Here is a 17304-nt window from a genome sequence, read left to right as displayed (position 1 = left end):
CCCTGGTTGCTCGGTAATGAGACCATGTGCTTTCTTCTCTAGGAAGTTTTCGCCTGCTGAGTGGAATTATGATGTGGGCAATCGGGAATTACTGGCCATGAAGTGGGCATTTGAGGAGTGGCGTCATTGGCTCGAGGGTGCTAAGCATCGTGTGGTGGTCTTGACTGATCACAAAAATTTGATGTATCTCGAGTCTGCTAAACGCTTGAATCCTAGACAGGCCCGCTGGTCATTGTTTTTCTCCCGTTTTGACTTTGTGGTCTCGTATTTACCAGGTTCAAAGAATGTGAAAGCTGACGCTCTTTCAAGGAGCTTTGTGCCTGACTCTCCTGGAGTCACAGAACCTGTTGGTATTCTTAAAGAAGGAGTTATTTTGTCAGCCATTTCTCCTGATTTGCGACGTGTGTTGCAGAGATTTCAAGCTGGTAGACCTGACTCTTGTCCACCTGACAGACTGTTTGTTCCTGATAAGTGGACCAGCAGAGTCATTTCCGAGGTTCATTCCTCGGTGTTGGCAGGTCATCCGGGAATTTTTGGCACCAGAGATCTGGTGGCTAGGTCATTTTGGTGGCCTTCCTTGTCACGGGATGTACGGTCATTTGTGCAGTCCTGTGGGACTTGTGCTTGAGCTAAGCCTTGCTGTTCCCGTGCCAGCGGGTTGCTCTTGCCCTTGCCTGTCCCGAAGAGGCCTTGGACACATATTTCCATGGATTTCATTTCTGATCTCCCGGTGTCTCGGGGTATGTCTGTCATCTGGGTGGTATGTGATCGCTTTTCAAAAATGGTCCATTTGGTGCCTTTGCCTAAGCTGCCTTCCTCTTCCGATCTGGTTCCTGTGTTCCTTCAGAATGTGGTTCGTTTACACGGCATTCCTGAGAATATTGTGTCTGACAGAGGATCCCAGTTTGTTTCCAGGTTCTGGCGATCCTTTTGTGCTAGGATGGGCATTGATTTATCGTTCTCGTCTGCCTTTCATCCTCAGACTAATGGACAAACTGAGCGAACTAATCAGACTCTGGAAGCTTACTTGAGGTGTTTTGTTTCGGCAGATCAGGATGATTGGGTGACCTTCTTGCCATTGGCTGAGTTTGCCCTAAATAATCGGGCTAGTTCCACTACTTTGGTTTCGCCATTTTTCTGCAACTCTGGTTTCCATCCTCGTTTTTCCTCGGGACATGTGGAACCTTCTGACTGTCCTGGAGTAGATTCTGTGGTGGATAGGTTGCAGCAGATCTGGAATCATGTGGTGGACAACTTGAAGTTGTCACAGGAGAAGGCTCAGCGTTTTGCCAACCGCCGCCGCGGTGTGGGTCCCCGACTTCGTGTTGGGGATTTGGTGTGGCTGTCTTCTCGATTTGTTCCTATGAAGGTCTCCTCTCCTAAATTTAAGCCTCGCTTCATCGGTCCTTACAAGATATTGGAAATCCTTAATCCTGTGTCCTTTCGCCTGGATCTTCCGGTTTCGTTTGCCATTCACAACGTGTTCCATAGGTCTTTGTTACGACGCTACGTTGTGCCTGTGGTTCCTTCTGCTGAGCCTCCTGCTCCGGTGTTGGTTGAGGGCGAGTTGGAGTATGTGGTGGAGAAGATCTTGGATTCTCGTCTCTCCAGGCGGAGGCTTCAGTATTTGGTCAAGTGGAAGGGTTATGGTCAGGAGGATAATTCCTGGGTGGTTGCCTCTGATGTGCATGCGGCCGATTTGGTTCGTGCCTTTCACGCTGCTCATCCTGATCGCCCTGGTGCTCTTGGTGAGGGTTCGGTGACCCCTCCTTAAGGGGGGGTACTGTTGTGAATTAGACTTTTTTGGCTCCCTCTAGTGGTTACTAGTGATATGACTCTGGGATTTCCTTCCCTCTGTCTGCACCCAGCTGGGTCGTTACTTCAGGGGTGTTGCTATATAAACCTCCTGGAACCTTAGTCCAGTGCCTGGCATCGGTGTTATCAGACACATTCTGTTTGCTCCTGTTTGCTGGTTCTGGTTCGTGCTAAATTAAGCTAAGTCTTGCTTCTTTGTTTTTTGGGTTATTTGTTTGCTATCATTTTTGTCCAGCTTGTACTAAATGTTATTCCTGTCCTTGCTGGAAGCTCTAGGGGGCTGGTGTTCTCCCCCCGGGCCGTTAGACGGTTCGGGGGTTCTTGAATTTCCAGTGTGGATATTTTTGATAGGATTTTTTGCTGACCATATAAGTTATCTTTCTATATTCTGCTATTAGCTAGTGGGCCTCTCTTTGCTAAATTCTTAGCTCATTCTTATGTTTGTCTTTTCCTCTTACCTCACCGTTATTATTTGTGGGGGGCTTCTATCCAACTTTTTGGGGTATTTCCTCTGGAGGCAAGAAAGGTCTTTCTTTTCCCTTCTAGGGGTAGTTAGCTCTCCGGCTGGCGCGAGACGTCTAGGATCAACGTAGGAACGTTCCCCGGCTGCTGGTATTTGTGGTGCTAGGATTAGTTATATGGTCAGCCCAGTTACCACTGCCCTATGAGCTGGTTTTCTGTATTTACTGACTTAGCATTATTCCTGAGACCCTCTGCCATTGGGGTCATAACAGGGAATGTAACAAGTTGCGACCCGTGCTGCTGTTAAAAAACGGACATGTCAGAATGTTGTGCCTATGGATACATGGTCAATGGAAACAAACTGACATGTGCACAGACCCATCCATTTGAATGGGTCTACCTGTGTAAGTGTCTTCGGTACATGTGAAAATTGTCACCACACGTACTGGAGACACTGACATGTGAAGGAGACCTTAGAAAGACTTTGTCTGGAGTGATAGCTTGTACTTTATCATCTTTGAATCAGGTGGACAAATGTATGTTTGGCAGATGCCAAAAGTTCAGTGAAAAGTTGGATGTGGAGTTGGAATAATAGTCTGCCCTAATTTTCATGATTTGGATTGGATCTTTTATTTGACATACATTCCCATGCCCATGGTTCAACTATAAAGGAAAACCTTCCTAGAAGGGTGGTAGAGAGCAGCAAATGAGGGTAGGGGTAATGCCTCTAATTTTGTATCCAAGGTTCTTCTCAATAATTATATAAAGACTAGATTGTGGCCCGATTCTAACGCATCGGGTATTCTAGAATATGCATCATGTCCCCGTAGTATATGGACAATGATGATTCCAGAATTCGCGGCAGACTGTGCCCGTCGCTGATTGGTCGAGGCAACCTTTATGACATCATCGTCGCCATGGCAACCATTATGACATCTACGTCGATACTGTGCCCGTCGCTGATTGGTCGAGGCCTGGCGGCCTCGACCAATCAGAGACGCGGGATTTCCATTATGACATCATCGTCGCCATGCTGTGCCCGTCGCTGATTGGTCGAGGCCTGGCGGCCTCGACCAATCAGAGACGCGGGATTTCCAGGACAGACAGACAGACAGACAGAAAGACAGAAAGACAGACAGACAGACAGACAGACAGAAAGACAGACAGACAGACAGACGGAAAAACCCTTAGACAATTATATATATAGATGTTTGGGTGTACATACTTTAATATTTGCCCCATGTTTAGTTGACTTTAATTTTATCAGAAAAAGGACAACAATGAATGAATGAATGGAATATCATCAATACATCATTCAATGTCTTCTCATACATTAATGTACATTGTAAAAGTATTAACAGCCAATATGTCTACATTGACCAAAAATGCTTGTGGAGTCAGAGTACGTGCTGGGTGGTACTGTAATTACGAGGGTCAGCATAGGGTTAGGTGTGTATTTCATCCCTGGGAAGAAAGGTAAAAGTTGTATTAAGTGATTACTGGCATGTCACATTTATATGGAACTATTCATTTAATAGAGGCTGTGAGTTAATTCCATACAGGGAGGTCATTTTAAACAAGAAAAAGTGTATCATTTCAATAACCTAATTTAGGAAAGATCTTTTAGGCAACAGATAAAAGGAGAAATGTTTATATATTTTCTGCACATGGAGTAAACTTGCGATTGGGAGCACTTGTTTCTATAATAAGGATGAAAGAAGGCGGCATGTGAAAGGAGAACGTCCTGCTGGGTTTAAATACTTTTCCATCAAAGCATGCCCATGCACACAGTATTGCTTATATATGGCTAGCACAATGTTGTTCTTTGTCATTGGCAGAGACTACTTCAGAGTAAGCCACGTCTCAGAAAAATGCCAAATTGAAATCGTAACTAACTCGGTGGTACATGACGATCTTTCTTTCTTGATGCAATCCACAACCTGTTCTGCTTAAAAGGGTTTTATTTATCCGACTTTTAACTAATCATACAGACAGCTCTGTACTAATGCATTGCTGAGGTGGCTGTCTGACAGCCATGACTGAAAGCCCAACGCTGCTAGGAGGAATAAAGTCTATTTCCTCCCGGCAGCCAAGCTTTCAGTGCGGTAGCCGCACGGCTTCTGAATATTTTTTCGCATAACAGGTTCTCTTTAAAAGTCTCTTCTTATTCAATTCCTTTGTAAAGGAATGTAAGGTTTTTCTAGGCATAGTTGCTTCAAGAAAAAGTCTGCAGTCTTTTTCCTGAAGCAGCTTTGCTACTAGTTTTGCTGTTGTTTTTGCGCCACCCCATCTTTTTTCTATAGATTAAACTATAACTAGCATAATAATGAACATGCTAGTTCTTTTAACCACTTTACGTTTTCTAAACCCTGAAGAGTAGTTAAAAGAAATGACAAAAGACAGAACACACACACTGTGCATTCACTTTTTACAGTGGTTTTGCGGCATTTTTGTCAGGTGGAGTCTTCATGAAAAACATGTTATCCTAGTCAAAGCCTCTTCAGGAAACCGTTGTTAACAATCTTTTTCCTGAAGCAGCTTTCTAGTGATTTTGTAGTGCTTTTTCAGGTGAGTCTGCATTAAAAGATGTGTGCACATAAAACTATTTGCTTTTTATAGGTTTAGTATTTTCAGTGGTTTTCTTATGCTTCAAATTTTGAAAAACACTGTGTGACTGCAGACTCATGAATCCCCCCATCGCATGCACTGTGCACTGTGGGGATTCTCCGGTTGAGCTGGGAATGGCGGTGATGTATGCGTTATACATACCCCCGGCCAGGACCCGTCTAGCGGGCTTGGCCTCACTCCATACACTCCTATGGAGTGAGGCCGCGTCCCATCTAGTGACGAGGCTGTCCAGCGGCCTCACTCCATGGAAGTATACTTATCGATTTAGACCGGACAACCCTTTTAAATGGGTAATATTGCAAAGAACAAGCAACTTTGCAATATAGTTCTTATTAAAAAAAAATCCTTTTTGTTCTAAAGAGCAAAGGGATTTTTAGTTCTATAGATTACTGTTTTCTGCACAGATTAACAGGCTTTGCTTCAGTCTATGTAAGGGGGTCAGTGTCCTAGTCAAGAAGTACTGGGCAGTTTTAGTCCCCCTGAGTGCCTCCGATGTCTTAGAGTCAACGTTGTCTCTTCTTTCAGCAGGGAAGATGTCACAGTTTGAGCACAACCATGGTCCGAACTGTCAGTCATCAGGAGTGCACCGCTCCCCAGCAGGTAGCCTGGAGGCTGAGGAGCAGTGCACTCTTGAAGACAGAAGATAAGCCCTTTAATGTCTCAGAAACGAATGCCAACTAGGCGCAAATGTTGATGATTATGATATAATGTTAAACTCCTTACTCTGAGACCTCAGAAAAGACATATAGCAAGTCAAATAGGGGCACATATAATTACAACTCTTTAATTGAAGCATCAGATGTTTTATTCAGCGATTGCTATTAAAATGTAGAAAACTTTATATAGATATGCTTCTACAGTCTTTTCTATAGTGATTGGGAGCAGGGTGAGACTAAAATTATTGTTGCGCATGCATCCTCGCAGCCAAACAATGATGAGAAAATTGTTCTGAGTGACATTGTTTTACATCATTGTGAGGGAGATGTGAATGATAGTTCATTTACTGACATGGTAGTGATTTGTTTACTCATATAGAAACAAACCCAAGGCAAAGTCTGATGAGATGGAATTAGGCATGGACCAGATTAGAGAGAAAAAGGGATATGGCTGATCCATTACATCATCTAGTTTCACCATCGGGTGTGTCTGAGCCAGCATCTTATACAATGTCTTTTTTATTGTAGTAGGACACTGTTGGGTTACGTGCCCACGATGAGCTTTTATCAAGTTTGTGATGCTGCATATTTTTAATGCAGCAAAAATGCAGCATTTCACAGTACCAGCAAAGTGGTTGGAATTTATAGAAATCTTTTTTTCCAATCCACAGCATGTCAATTTGTCTTGCAGCTACATTGGGTTTTCTGTGTGGAATTTCACGATAGACTTGCATTAGATGCGGAAAATCCGCAGGTAAAAAAAAACACATAAAAACCGCATGTAACCCACACCTAAGAATGTCAATACCAGGAAGTTTCAAAACAAAGTAGCTTTATGTAAAGCATGACACCGAACAGAGAGAAAAAACGCAGCGTCTAAAACGCACACAAAAACGCAATGAAAAAAGCACAGGTAAATTATGGTGCAGAAATTCTGCAGGGTCAGAAACTCAACAAACACTGATCGTGGGATGCAGTCTTACTGCTAGAACAATTTTTTTTTACTCAAATAATAAGTTAGGAACAGAAAGAGTATCTTTCCCCAGTCTGGTCTCACACAAATTTAGGCTACATTCACACATCCAGTCCCTATGAACTGGCCGTTGGGCCTTCTGACAAAATCTCAACAGACTCACAGGTATATATGAGACTGTTTGGGATCAAGAGACCTATGGCTGGCATGTTCATCCTCAGATCTCGACACACGGATATGTTCAAAGTCCGAAGCATTTTAAACTTTGTGCACTAAACACCATAAAAAGTGACCATAATCTTATGTACAAATCCATTTAATTGCATATTGTAGCTTAAAGAGTAACTATCCTTTTAATTTTTTAATTTTTTTTTCATAAAAATAAAAAATCATAAATCAATAGTACAGTTGAAAAAAAAATTTTTTATATTATTAAAAAATAAATTAGCTTCTTTCTGAACATGAACTGATATTTAATTCTAAAAATTCTCGATTTATGCGTAAGATCTGTCTTCAGCGAATACAGATTTCCCCATTATTGAGATATGAGATCATAGTTGGAGCTCATAAATTTCTATGGAGAACTGTAAGTGTCGTTTCAGGAGAACTTGCAGCAGAATGTAGGTGTCTGCCTCCTGTTCCTCTCCTCTCCATAGAATCTTATGAGCACCAACAATCATCTCTTGTCTTGATAACAGAAAAATCTGTCTTCACTGAACACAGATTTTACTTATGAATTGATGGTGAAAGATCAATACAGGAAGAGAAAGAAGAACATTTCTTTGTTTTCATGTGTACTGTTGATTTAGTAAATTTAAAATTGACGGGTTAGTTACTCTTTAAGTAACAGACACAGTAGGCCACAACTTTCAATTCAGCATAGTGGATATACCTGTTTGACAGAATATGCTAGCCTTGGACTAAATGAGTAAGTATATTGGCCCTCATTCATAAAGACTGCCATTTTGTACATCAGTCTTTATTTAAAAAAAAAAGTGCACTGGAGTAAACTACATCAAATTATTTTTGTTCCCTTCTTAATAATTTGGTGCATCCTTCATGTGCCATGCTCCAACCCAAGAGATGTACTCCAGTCAGGACTGACAATTTCGTGGCATAAATTTTGATGAATTTGGTGGCTGTGCCCGGCCCTGCATTCTTGAATCTAAGCTTTGCACACTTTTCAAAAATGTTGGCTGAGCTGATCAGGAGTTTCGTAAAAATGCTTAAAGTCTAAAAATGTTTGGGCAAATACAAGTTGTGCAAAAATGTTCTGGATGTTTTATGGCAGAAGACTGGTGAAAGCTGTTTGATGAATCTTGTGGAGAGTTCCTGTAGCAGATGATGTTCTATATCAGCATTCACCAGCACACTGAGCAACATCCTGCTGGAGTAATAGAACTTTGGCCCAACCAATATTCTCTTAGACTCACCATGATTCTGAACTCCCATCCTCACGGCCCCACAACTCATCATTTTTTCAGGATTTCCTTAGTATTGTATAGATGATAATATTATTAGCTAGGAATCAGAAATTGTCACAGGTTCTCTCTATGACCTATTTGAGGACCTTGAGATCTAGACTTGAGATACACTGAACATTATTAAGTGTGACCAACCATATTCTAGAAATGCTACTCCTTACATATCCTCACTGCATACTTCCTCCTTTACTTCAGCGTTCTCCAACTCCCGTCCTCAATTCCCACCCGCATATCATGTTTTCAGCATTCTCATAGTATTGTACAGACGATTCCTTAGTACTGCACAGGTTATAACTTCATCACATGTGCAATACTAAGGAAATCATGATCATGATCTGTTGGTGGGTTGACGGGCATTGAGGACTGGAGTTTGGGAACACTGTATTACATGATGACCTAGGCTGCAGCCTTTTTTAAGGTCATCTGAATGGATAAGGCTTCTTCAGTGGGATCTTTTGCTGGTTTAATTTTCTCGGGTCTGAAGATAATCTAAGCTACTATTTTAATATATGTCAAGAAAAATGTAAAACTGTCCAAATGCCCAAATCTAGCTCCCAGCTCAGATATATGGGCTGATTTAATAACATTTTCTATGACAGTATTGATGAAGAGTCTGCAGAAGTATGATATGCCAAATTCATTAAAAGGCATGCGCAAAGATGTTGCAACATTTCGGACAGTTTCATACAAGATTTCTGCCATAAACTGGCCCCATAGAGTTTCAGTAATAAAATTCCCTATAGTTTTACTGCTTTACATAAAGAGGAATGAATATGTGGGGTGCTGGCTGGAGCTGTTGAAATGTTTGCAAGCCGTTATTTTGGTGGGAAGTCATAAGGCCCATTCTTTTTCAGTTAGCTGAAGCTGATTTACAGTGGTCTTATTCGTACTGCTTTGTAATTCAGAGCGGGCAAGACAATAGTACACTTTGTAAGCTGTGCGGCTGTAGAATATAGTCACTTTTAATGCTTTCTTGGCAATACGCCCCATTCTTCCAACCTATAAGACTTATTTATTACCTGCTAAGTTTGTTAACTATTATTGCCGCCTAGCAGACAGACTTAACCATCTGCCGCTTTTCACAAGATAAAGCCATTTCATTTTTTTCACGTGGTAATATTACTTATTTTGCCTCTGCAATAGTAGTTAAAAACAAATTACTGGCAGTGTCGACTATCAGATTGCCATTTTTCCTCGAGTGGCATTAATTTATGAGTTCTATTTTTGACAATGGATTATGACACGTAGACCTCTGGTTTATACTTGAGTCTAATGAATGAAGGTCTGGAAATTGCATCACACACTATATGCCCTTTTACTCTTGGATTACTGACACAGGAGGTGATTTCACTACCTCCTTGGATAAACACCTTTGTGCTGTTCCTCCTCTTCAGTTGTCCATTTCACCGACAGAACACTGGGGCAGATCCTACTCTTGATTGCTGTGTGGAACGCTTGATGTACCAAGCTTCCTGCTCCAATTAGTGAGAGTTTATTTGCCATGGCAAAATGAATGGCTAATTCTGTATACATTTTCCTAAATGATCCCTTCAGATGTGTTTGCAATTACAAGAAAACCTTAAAAGTTGTATAAAGCCTTTCCTCTCTTTCCATTGCTGTCGGAAACCCTGAGGGTGCCATTCTGTTACTGTTCTATTCATATTACCCAAGGGTTATACTAATTAACTGAAAACAGACTAGTAGAAATACATTATAGTCAAACTTAAAGATGTATTATGTTTTGAGTGATAAAGCTAACTCTTTATTTTGTTTTTTCTTACTATAGAGCTCTCGTACTGCTCGATCAGAGGAGGACCGTGACACTTTATGGGATGCTTGGGGGTCTTGGAGTGAATGCTCGAGGACATGTGGTGGGGGAGCCTCATATTCTCTACGGAGGTGCCTTAGTAGCAAGTAAGTTATACCATCTTATCTTTATATAGAAGCTATTTTGGTTGCTCCAGTTGATAGTGAGTAAATAAATATGGCTGTTCTCTTCCAGCCTTCCAGAAACAAGTGTTGGGGCAGTGTTTTTTGAAGAGACTTTCTTTTTTATGCTGTTAGCTTGGCCAGACTACTCCATTTGCAAGCTTAGGGCAGCTGCTAACACATTGAATTAAAACAACTACACAAATAGCAAAGTATCAGGCTAATGACATACGGTATTGTTTATATCTAGTTCATCTCAGTTTCCTTGGCTCAAATGTCTCACAAGCTTTTGGATATTATATTAATAATTTTCACTATTATTGAAAACATAGTCATTTCTTATTGTGGGTTGTTCACAATTAAAATATGGAACACATATCCCTACAGTAACTTTTACACATTAAAAGGATGGTCTGAAGTCTAAATTAGTTTACAGGGGGGGGAATAATTATTTGATCCCTTGCTGATTTTGTAAGTTTGCCCACTGACAAGACATGAACAGTCTATAATTTTAAGGGTAGGTTAATTTTAACATTGATAGATAGAATATCAAAAATAAAATCCAGAAAATCACTTTGTATAAATTATATAAATTTATTTGAATTTTGCAGTGAGAAATAAGTATTTGATCCCTCTTGCAAAAAAAACTTAATACTTGGTGTTAAAACCCTTGTTGGCAAGCTCAGCAGTCAGACGTTTTTTGTAGTTGACGATGAGGTTCGCGCACATGTCAGGAGGAATTTTGGCCCACTCCTCTTTGCAGATCATCTCTAAATCATTAAGATTTTGAGGCTGTCGCTTGGCAACTCGGAGCTTCAACTCCCTCCATAAGTTTTCTATGGGATTAAGGTCAGGAGACTGGCTAGGCCACTCCATGACCTTAATGTGCATCTTTTTGAGCCACTCCTTTGTTGCCTTGACTGTATGTTTTGGGTCATTGTCTTGCTGGAAGACCCAGCTACGACCCAGTTAATAAATGTGCTTTATGTTTTCCTGATAAGTATAAAAAAAAAAAATCAATTTTAAAATGGCACCCGCTGCGTCTGCGCAGTAGCAGCTATTGTATATAGAGGCGATCGCTGATAGCTGCTACTGCACAGTCACGCGCGGGGCCATCTTGGAGGAGGACATTTTTGTTTTCTTCTCTAGCAATATAGCATTGCCAGTGCATGCGCAGTAGCAGTTATCGGATCCCCTCTATATACAGTTATGCTCAAAAGTTTACAAGCACAGTATCACCTGTATAATGAATATAGACTGCTGTATATACAATATATAGGTGATACTGCCGTATATATATAGCGACTATAAACTGCAATCACAGTATTACCTGTGTAATGTTTATAGACTGCTGTATATACAATATATAAGTGATACTGCTGTATAAAATCACTGTATCACCTATATAATGTATGTACAGCAGTCTATATACATTACATAGGTGAGACTATGACTGCTGTGTATATATGTTATATAGGTCATACTGCTGTATAAATACTGCAACTATACACTGCAATCACAGTATTACCTGTATAATGTATAGGAGCACAAATGGGTCCAGAAAAACGCAGTCACAAGTCCAGATTACAAATATACAAAAAAACTTTATTTAAATATTTCAAGTGTAAAACAGCAGATTGGGAAATCCTCCTGTGCCATCCGTAGCACGTATAGTCGGACAGAGAGAGGAGCACACATATGAATCATAAACAATAAATCATAGTAGCTTCTTCCTGTATGAGCGGTCACGTGGTACCGCTCATTACAGTGATGAATATGCGGCTCCACCCCTATGGGAGGTGGAGCCGCATATTCATCACTGTAATGAGCGGTACCACGTGACCGCTCATACAGGACAAGCTGCGGCGCTGAGAGGAAGCATCGAGGGAGCTGGGTGAGTATTTTATTTCCAGCGGGCGCACAGGGTGTGGGAGGGGGGAGGTGACAAGGATCTTTATTTTAAAGACAAAAATAATAAAAAAACATTGATTTTTCATTCCTTCTCTCCAGCGAACGCTGCTGGAGAGAAGAAATGAATGGTGGTTTCAGCACCCCAAGCTGGGGGGACAGCGCTTACTGTAGCGCTGTCTCCTGCACGGCACACGGACTGCACACGGACAGCATCCATGTGCGGTACGTGTTTTACATGGACCCATTGACTTTAATGGGTCCGTGTGATACATGCGCTCCCATGAACACTGACACACGGTCCGTGAAAACACGCTGACATGTGCAGAGACACATTGATTTTAATGTGTCTACGTGAGTCAGTGTCTCCGGTACGTGAGGAAACTGTCACCACAAGTACCGGAGCCACTGACGTGTGAAACCGGCCTGAGATGGTTCTACTCCTTCATTGGAGTCCAGCTGTGTTTAATTAAACTGATAGGACTTGATTTGGAAAGGCACACACCTGTCTATATAAGACCTCACAGCTCACAGTGCATGTCAGACCAAATGAGAATGATGAGGTCAAAAGAACTAGCCAAGGAGCTCAGAGACAGAATTGTGGCAAGCAAAATCTGGCCAAGGTTACAACAGAATTTCTGCAGTACGCAAGGTTCCTAGGAGCACAGTGGCCTCCATAATCCTTAAATGGAACAAGTTTGGGACCACCATAAGTCTTCCTAGATCTGGCTGTCCAGCTAAACTGAACTATCATGGGAGAAGAGAATTGGTGAGAGATGTAAACAGGAACCCAAAGATCACTGTGGCTGAGCTCCAGAGATGTAGTTGGGAGATGGGAGAAAGTGCCAAAAAGTCAACTATCACTGCAGCCCTCCACCAGTTCGGCCTTTATGCCATAGTGGCCCAACGGAAGCCTCTCCTCAGTGCAAGACATATGAAAGCCCGCATAGAGTTTGCTAAAAAAAGACATGAAGGACTCTCAGACAATGGGAAATAAGATTACCTGGTCTGATGAGATGAAGGTAGACCTTTTTGGTGATAATTCTATGTGTGGAGAAAACCAGACACGGCTCAACACCTGCCCAGTACAATCCCAACAGTGAAACATGGTGGTGGCAGCATCATGCTATGGGGGTGTTTTTGAGCTGCAGGGACAGGACGACTGGTTGTCATTGAAGGAAACATGAAAGGGGCTAAGTACAGAGATATCTTGGATGAAAACTTCTTCCACAGTGCTCTGGACCTCAGACCTGGCAGAAGGTTCACCTTCCAACAAGACAATGACCCTAAGCTCACAGCTAAAATAACAAAGGAGTGGCTTCAGAACAACTCTGTGACCATTCTTGACTGGCCCAGCCAGATCCCTGACTTAAACCCAATTGAGCATCTCTGGAGAGACCTGAAAATGGCTGTCCACCAATGTTCTCCATTCAAGCTAACGGAACTTGAGAGGATCTGCAGGAAAGAATGGCAGAGGATCCCCAAATCCAGGTGTGAAAAACTTGTTGCATCGATCTTAAGAAGTCTCATGGCTGTACTAGCTCAAAAGGGTGCTTCTACTTAATACTGAGCAAAGGATCTGAATACTTATGACCATGTGATATTTCAGTTTTTCTTTTTTAATAAGCTCCTTTAAGAGGAATGTTGAGGGGCACGACAAAGTATAGCAAAATACACTGATCGGGTGTGGGGGGAGTGTTATAGTATGTGGGCTGGTGGGGTTTGTGTGGCAGGGCTGCTTTTTTGTCCCAGTCCGGCCCTGTCCACCCTGACAGAATATTGATCAGCTTCAGCCATGTCACATTACCCTCCGTCAACAGCAGTGCCGACATTGCTAGAGTGATGTCACTGATGGAGGGGAGTATTCATTATTTGCATTTTAACTAGGATCCTAAAATGATTATGGGAACTTGTCATGCCAGATTATGCTATTTACCTGCAGATATGTGGTTAATGTGCAGGTAAATAGCTTTAGGCTATGTGCCCACGATCCGGACATTGCAGCACTTTGGAGTCTATTGAACACAGGTGAATCTGCATGTGATCACTGAACTGTGTGGATTTGTAAGGGGGTTGCGGGATGCAGTGACAGACAGAAGACAGAGCAAGAGTTAACAAATGTAACAGTTTTAATTTAACAGGGGGTTAACTCCTCGCAGAGAGGTGCAGGGTTAAATGGGGAGAATAACAGTCCAATTGTAAAGGATATGCAGAGTTAAGGAACAATGAATCAGATAACGGCAGTTCTTGTGAATGCTGTGGGGGAGTCAATAGCACCAACAACGGCTGGCACGGTGCTTGTACAAGAAGGTTCAGCTGGTAACGGTGGCCCGTCTTCTGGCAACAGCGGTCGGCGTCCGGTACCTTGCGCTGAGCCCCTAGTCCATGAACATATGTGGCCAGAGCAAACAAGGCCACAGCACGATCAGGGTCCCCCGTGGGCGGGAAGGTATATGCTGGTAAGGTGGGCTGAAAACGTCTGTCCAATACCCGGTTCTCACTTTGCGGCACGTGCGCTGTACTCACGGTCAGGAAGCACACGGCACCTCACTCTCTGCCAGCTATCAGGTGGGATGCACTTCTATCTCTGTGCCGCGCGCTGCTTGTTCCCGCCAAGTCTGTAGCCCCGACAACAGCTGGCGCAACGTTTCTCCAAAAAGGTCCTGTAGACAACGGTCTGACGACAAGGGCAGCGGCGAACAGTTCTGAACTCTGCCCTGATGTGCGGTGCTTAGCTGAACAGGGCTCCCGGCTCTTTCTCTGTTACTGCGGTGGGCTCCGGGAGCATCCCTGCATTGGATCGGCTGCGTGTCATTGCAGCCTGGCTGCGCACCCCCCGGAGCCCGCTGCGCACGCATGTTGCCCAACATAAAATATATATATATAAAAGCACACCCATCTTCCAGGTCAAGGGACCTGTCCAGGCCTTTTCGCCTTCCCTCGGACAACAAGAGACACAGCCTCACTAGTTCCGGACCCGGTCTGACACAGGTACCCGCCCGCAGTCCGGTCTTCCTCCTTACAGATTCAGCACGTCCAATACATTGTATTGATGTAATTTCTGTTATGGAGGCTCGCGTCTCTGCAAGACAAATTGACATATTGCGATTCTGAACGACTCGCCACATGTCAGTGTCAGCGTGTGATCCACGGGTGTCTGTGGACGCATAGTAAACATGGGATTTCTTAAAAATCCATCCACTATGCTGTAACATCTGGCCACTGTGGTTTTGAACCTGCTAAAGAATGCAGCGTCAAACCCACAGCTATTACTCATTGTCTGCACGTACCTTTAGTAAGCCGTTCAGCTGCTACACTGACTGCCCAGCAACCGGGAAGAAATTAACTTTATTCCTACCGGCAGCATCTGACATTCAGTCAGAGACGTGGCTTCAGTCACTGATCAGTATATGGTGAGTGGCAGATGTAAGGAGAGAGAGAGAGACTTTTTGAATGGATCCTGCAAAAAAACAGATGAAACGTCTGGCCATCAGGCACAAGCCGGCGCTAATACAACTCTATGGGAAAAAAACGGATCCGGCGTGCACAAAACTGGATCCGTTTTTTACAAAAAGTGCCAGATTGTGCCTGACACAAAAAGCCTGATGTGTGAAAGTAGCCTAAGCAGTACAGCCACGTGTGTACTGATGCACTGCAAAACAAGCTGTCAAAGTTTCAGGACATGCTTACAGCCACCGCTCTCCAAGTACTGAGCTGTGACACTGTAGCCGTATCTCAGGCTGAGGCTGCCGGGAGGATTAAGTTCATTTCTTCCCATAGCTGAGATTTCAATGCGACTACACAGCTGTAGAACACTATTAACCTGCAGATTAAACCTTTATTTGCAGGTCAATAGCTTTTACACATTATGAATGTCAGTTATGTACATGTGCCTTATTTAACCACTTCCCATACATTTACGCCGATGTCAGACCTCCTCCCTTTGAGGTGGGCTCCGCCGGTGTGCCCACATATTTCCTGGCACATATCAGCTGTTTTGAATAGCTGACATTTTCCCAGAACAGCCGTGGATGGAATCGTGATCCAACCGCAGCTATTAACCTGTTACATGCCGCCGTCAAACGCTGACAGCGGCATTTAACATGCATTTCCGGCAATCGTGCCAGAAATCCATCCACCCGCATCACGTGATCGTGGGTCACCGGCGGGTTGGCATGACAACCAGAGGTCTCCTGGAAACCTCTATGATTGTCACTGCCGGCTTGGTATGAGTGCCACCGGTGGTCGACGCTCATAGCAAGCGAGCAATTCTACTACATACAGGTGATCTGATCATCTCCTGTATGTAGTATGCCAAATGGAGACTATTGAAGCATGCCAAAAGTGTAAAAAAATGTTTTTAAAAATATTTAAAAAATTAAAAAAATATAAAAGTTCAAATCACCCCCCTTTCGCCCCATTCAAAATAAAACAATTAAAAAAAAAATCAAACATACAGATGTTTGGTATCACCACTTTCAGAATTGCCCGATCTATCAATAATAAAAAGGATTAACCTGATCGTTAAACGGCATAGCGAGAAAAAAAGTCAAAATGCCAGAATTGCGGTTTTTTTGGTCGCCCTGACATTGCATTAAAATGCAATAACGGACGATCAAAAGATTGTATTTGCACCAGAGTGGTATAATTAAAAACATCAGCTTGGTCCGCAAAAAATAAGCTCTCACCCAACCTGAAATCACGAAAAATGGAGACGCTACGGTTATTGGAAAATGATGGAATTTTTTTTTTTTAACAAAGTTTGGAATTTATTTTCACCACTTACGGTACATAAAAAGAACCTAGACATGTTTGGTGTCTATGAAGTCGTAATGGCATAGAAAATCATAATGGCATGTCAGTTTTAGCATTTAGTGAACCTAATAAAAAAGCCAAACAAAAATCCAGAGTGGGATTGAACTTTTTTTGCAATTTCACCTCACTTGGAATTTTTTTCCTGTTTTCAAGTGCATGACATGGTAAAACCAATGTTGTTGTTAAAAGTACAACTTGTCCCACAAAAAACAAGCCCTCATATGGCCATTTTGACCAAAAAATCCTTATGCTTATGCCCCTTTGAATCCTTATGCTGGAAGCACAATGGCCGCTCTGCCACCTCTGAATCCTTATGCTGGCCACACCATGGCCGCTCCGCCTCTTCTGAATCCTTATGCTGGTCACACCATGGCCGCTCTGCCTCCTCTGAATCCTTATGCTGGCCGCACCATGACCGTTCTGCCCCCTCTGAATCATGGCCGTTCTGCCCCCTCTGAATCCTTATGCTGGCTGCACCATGGCCACTCTGCCCCCCTCTGAATCCTTATGCTGGCCGCACCATGGCCACTCTGCCTCTCTCTGAAACCTTATGCTGGCTGCACCATGGCAGCTCCGCCTCCCTCTGAATCCTTATGCTGGCCGCATCATGGCCGCTCTGCCCCCCTCGGAATCC

General features: G+C 43.0%; 1 protein-coding gene across 3 annotated transcripts in view; it reads left to right on the top strand.

Moving 5' to 3' along the window:
* The window catches only part of ADAMTSL1 (ADAMTS like 1), a 481733-nt gene that overhangs the window by 69821 nt on the left and 394608 nt on the right, over positions 1-17304 (top strand). For all 3 annotated transcript variants that reach the window (XM_077249770.1, XM_077249780.1, XM_077249800.1), the window contains exon 2: positions 9805-9932. In XM_077249770.1, coding sequence (XP_077105885.1) covers positions 9805-9932 — 128 coding nt within the window. The remainder of the gene's footprint in view (positions 1-9804; positions 9933-17304) is intronic.

This window comes from Ranitomeya variabilis, chromosome 1, assembly GCF_051348905.1.
Source record: "Ranitomeya variabilis isolate aRanVar5 chromosome 1, aRanVar5.hap1, whole genome shotgun sequence".
NCBI classification, from domain to species: Eukaryota; Metazoa; Chordata; class Amphibia; order Anura; family Dendrobatidae; genus Ranitomeya; species Ranitomeya variabilis.
This window is presented reverse-complemented; position numbering and strand designations above follow the sequence as displayed.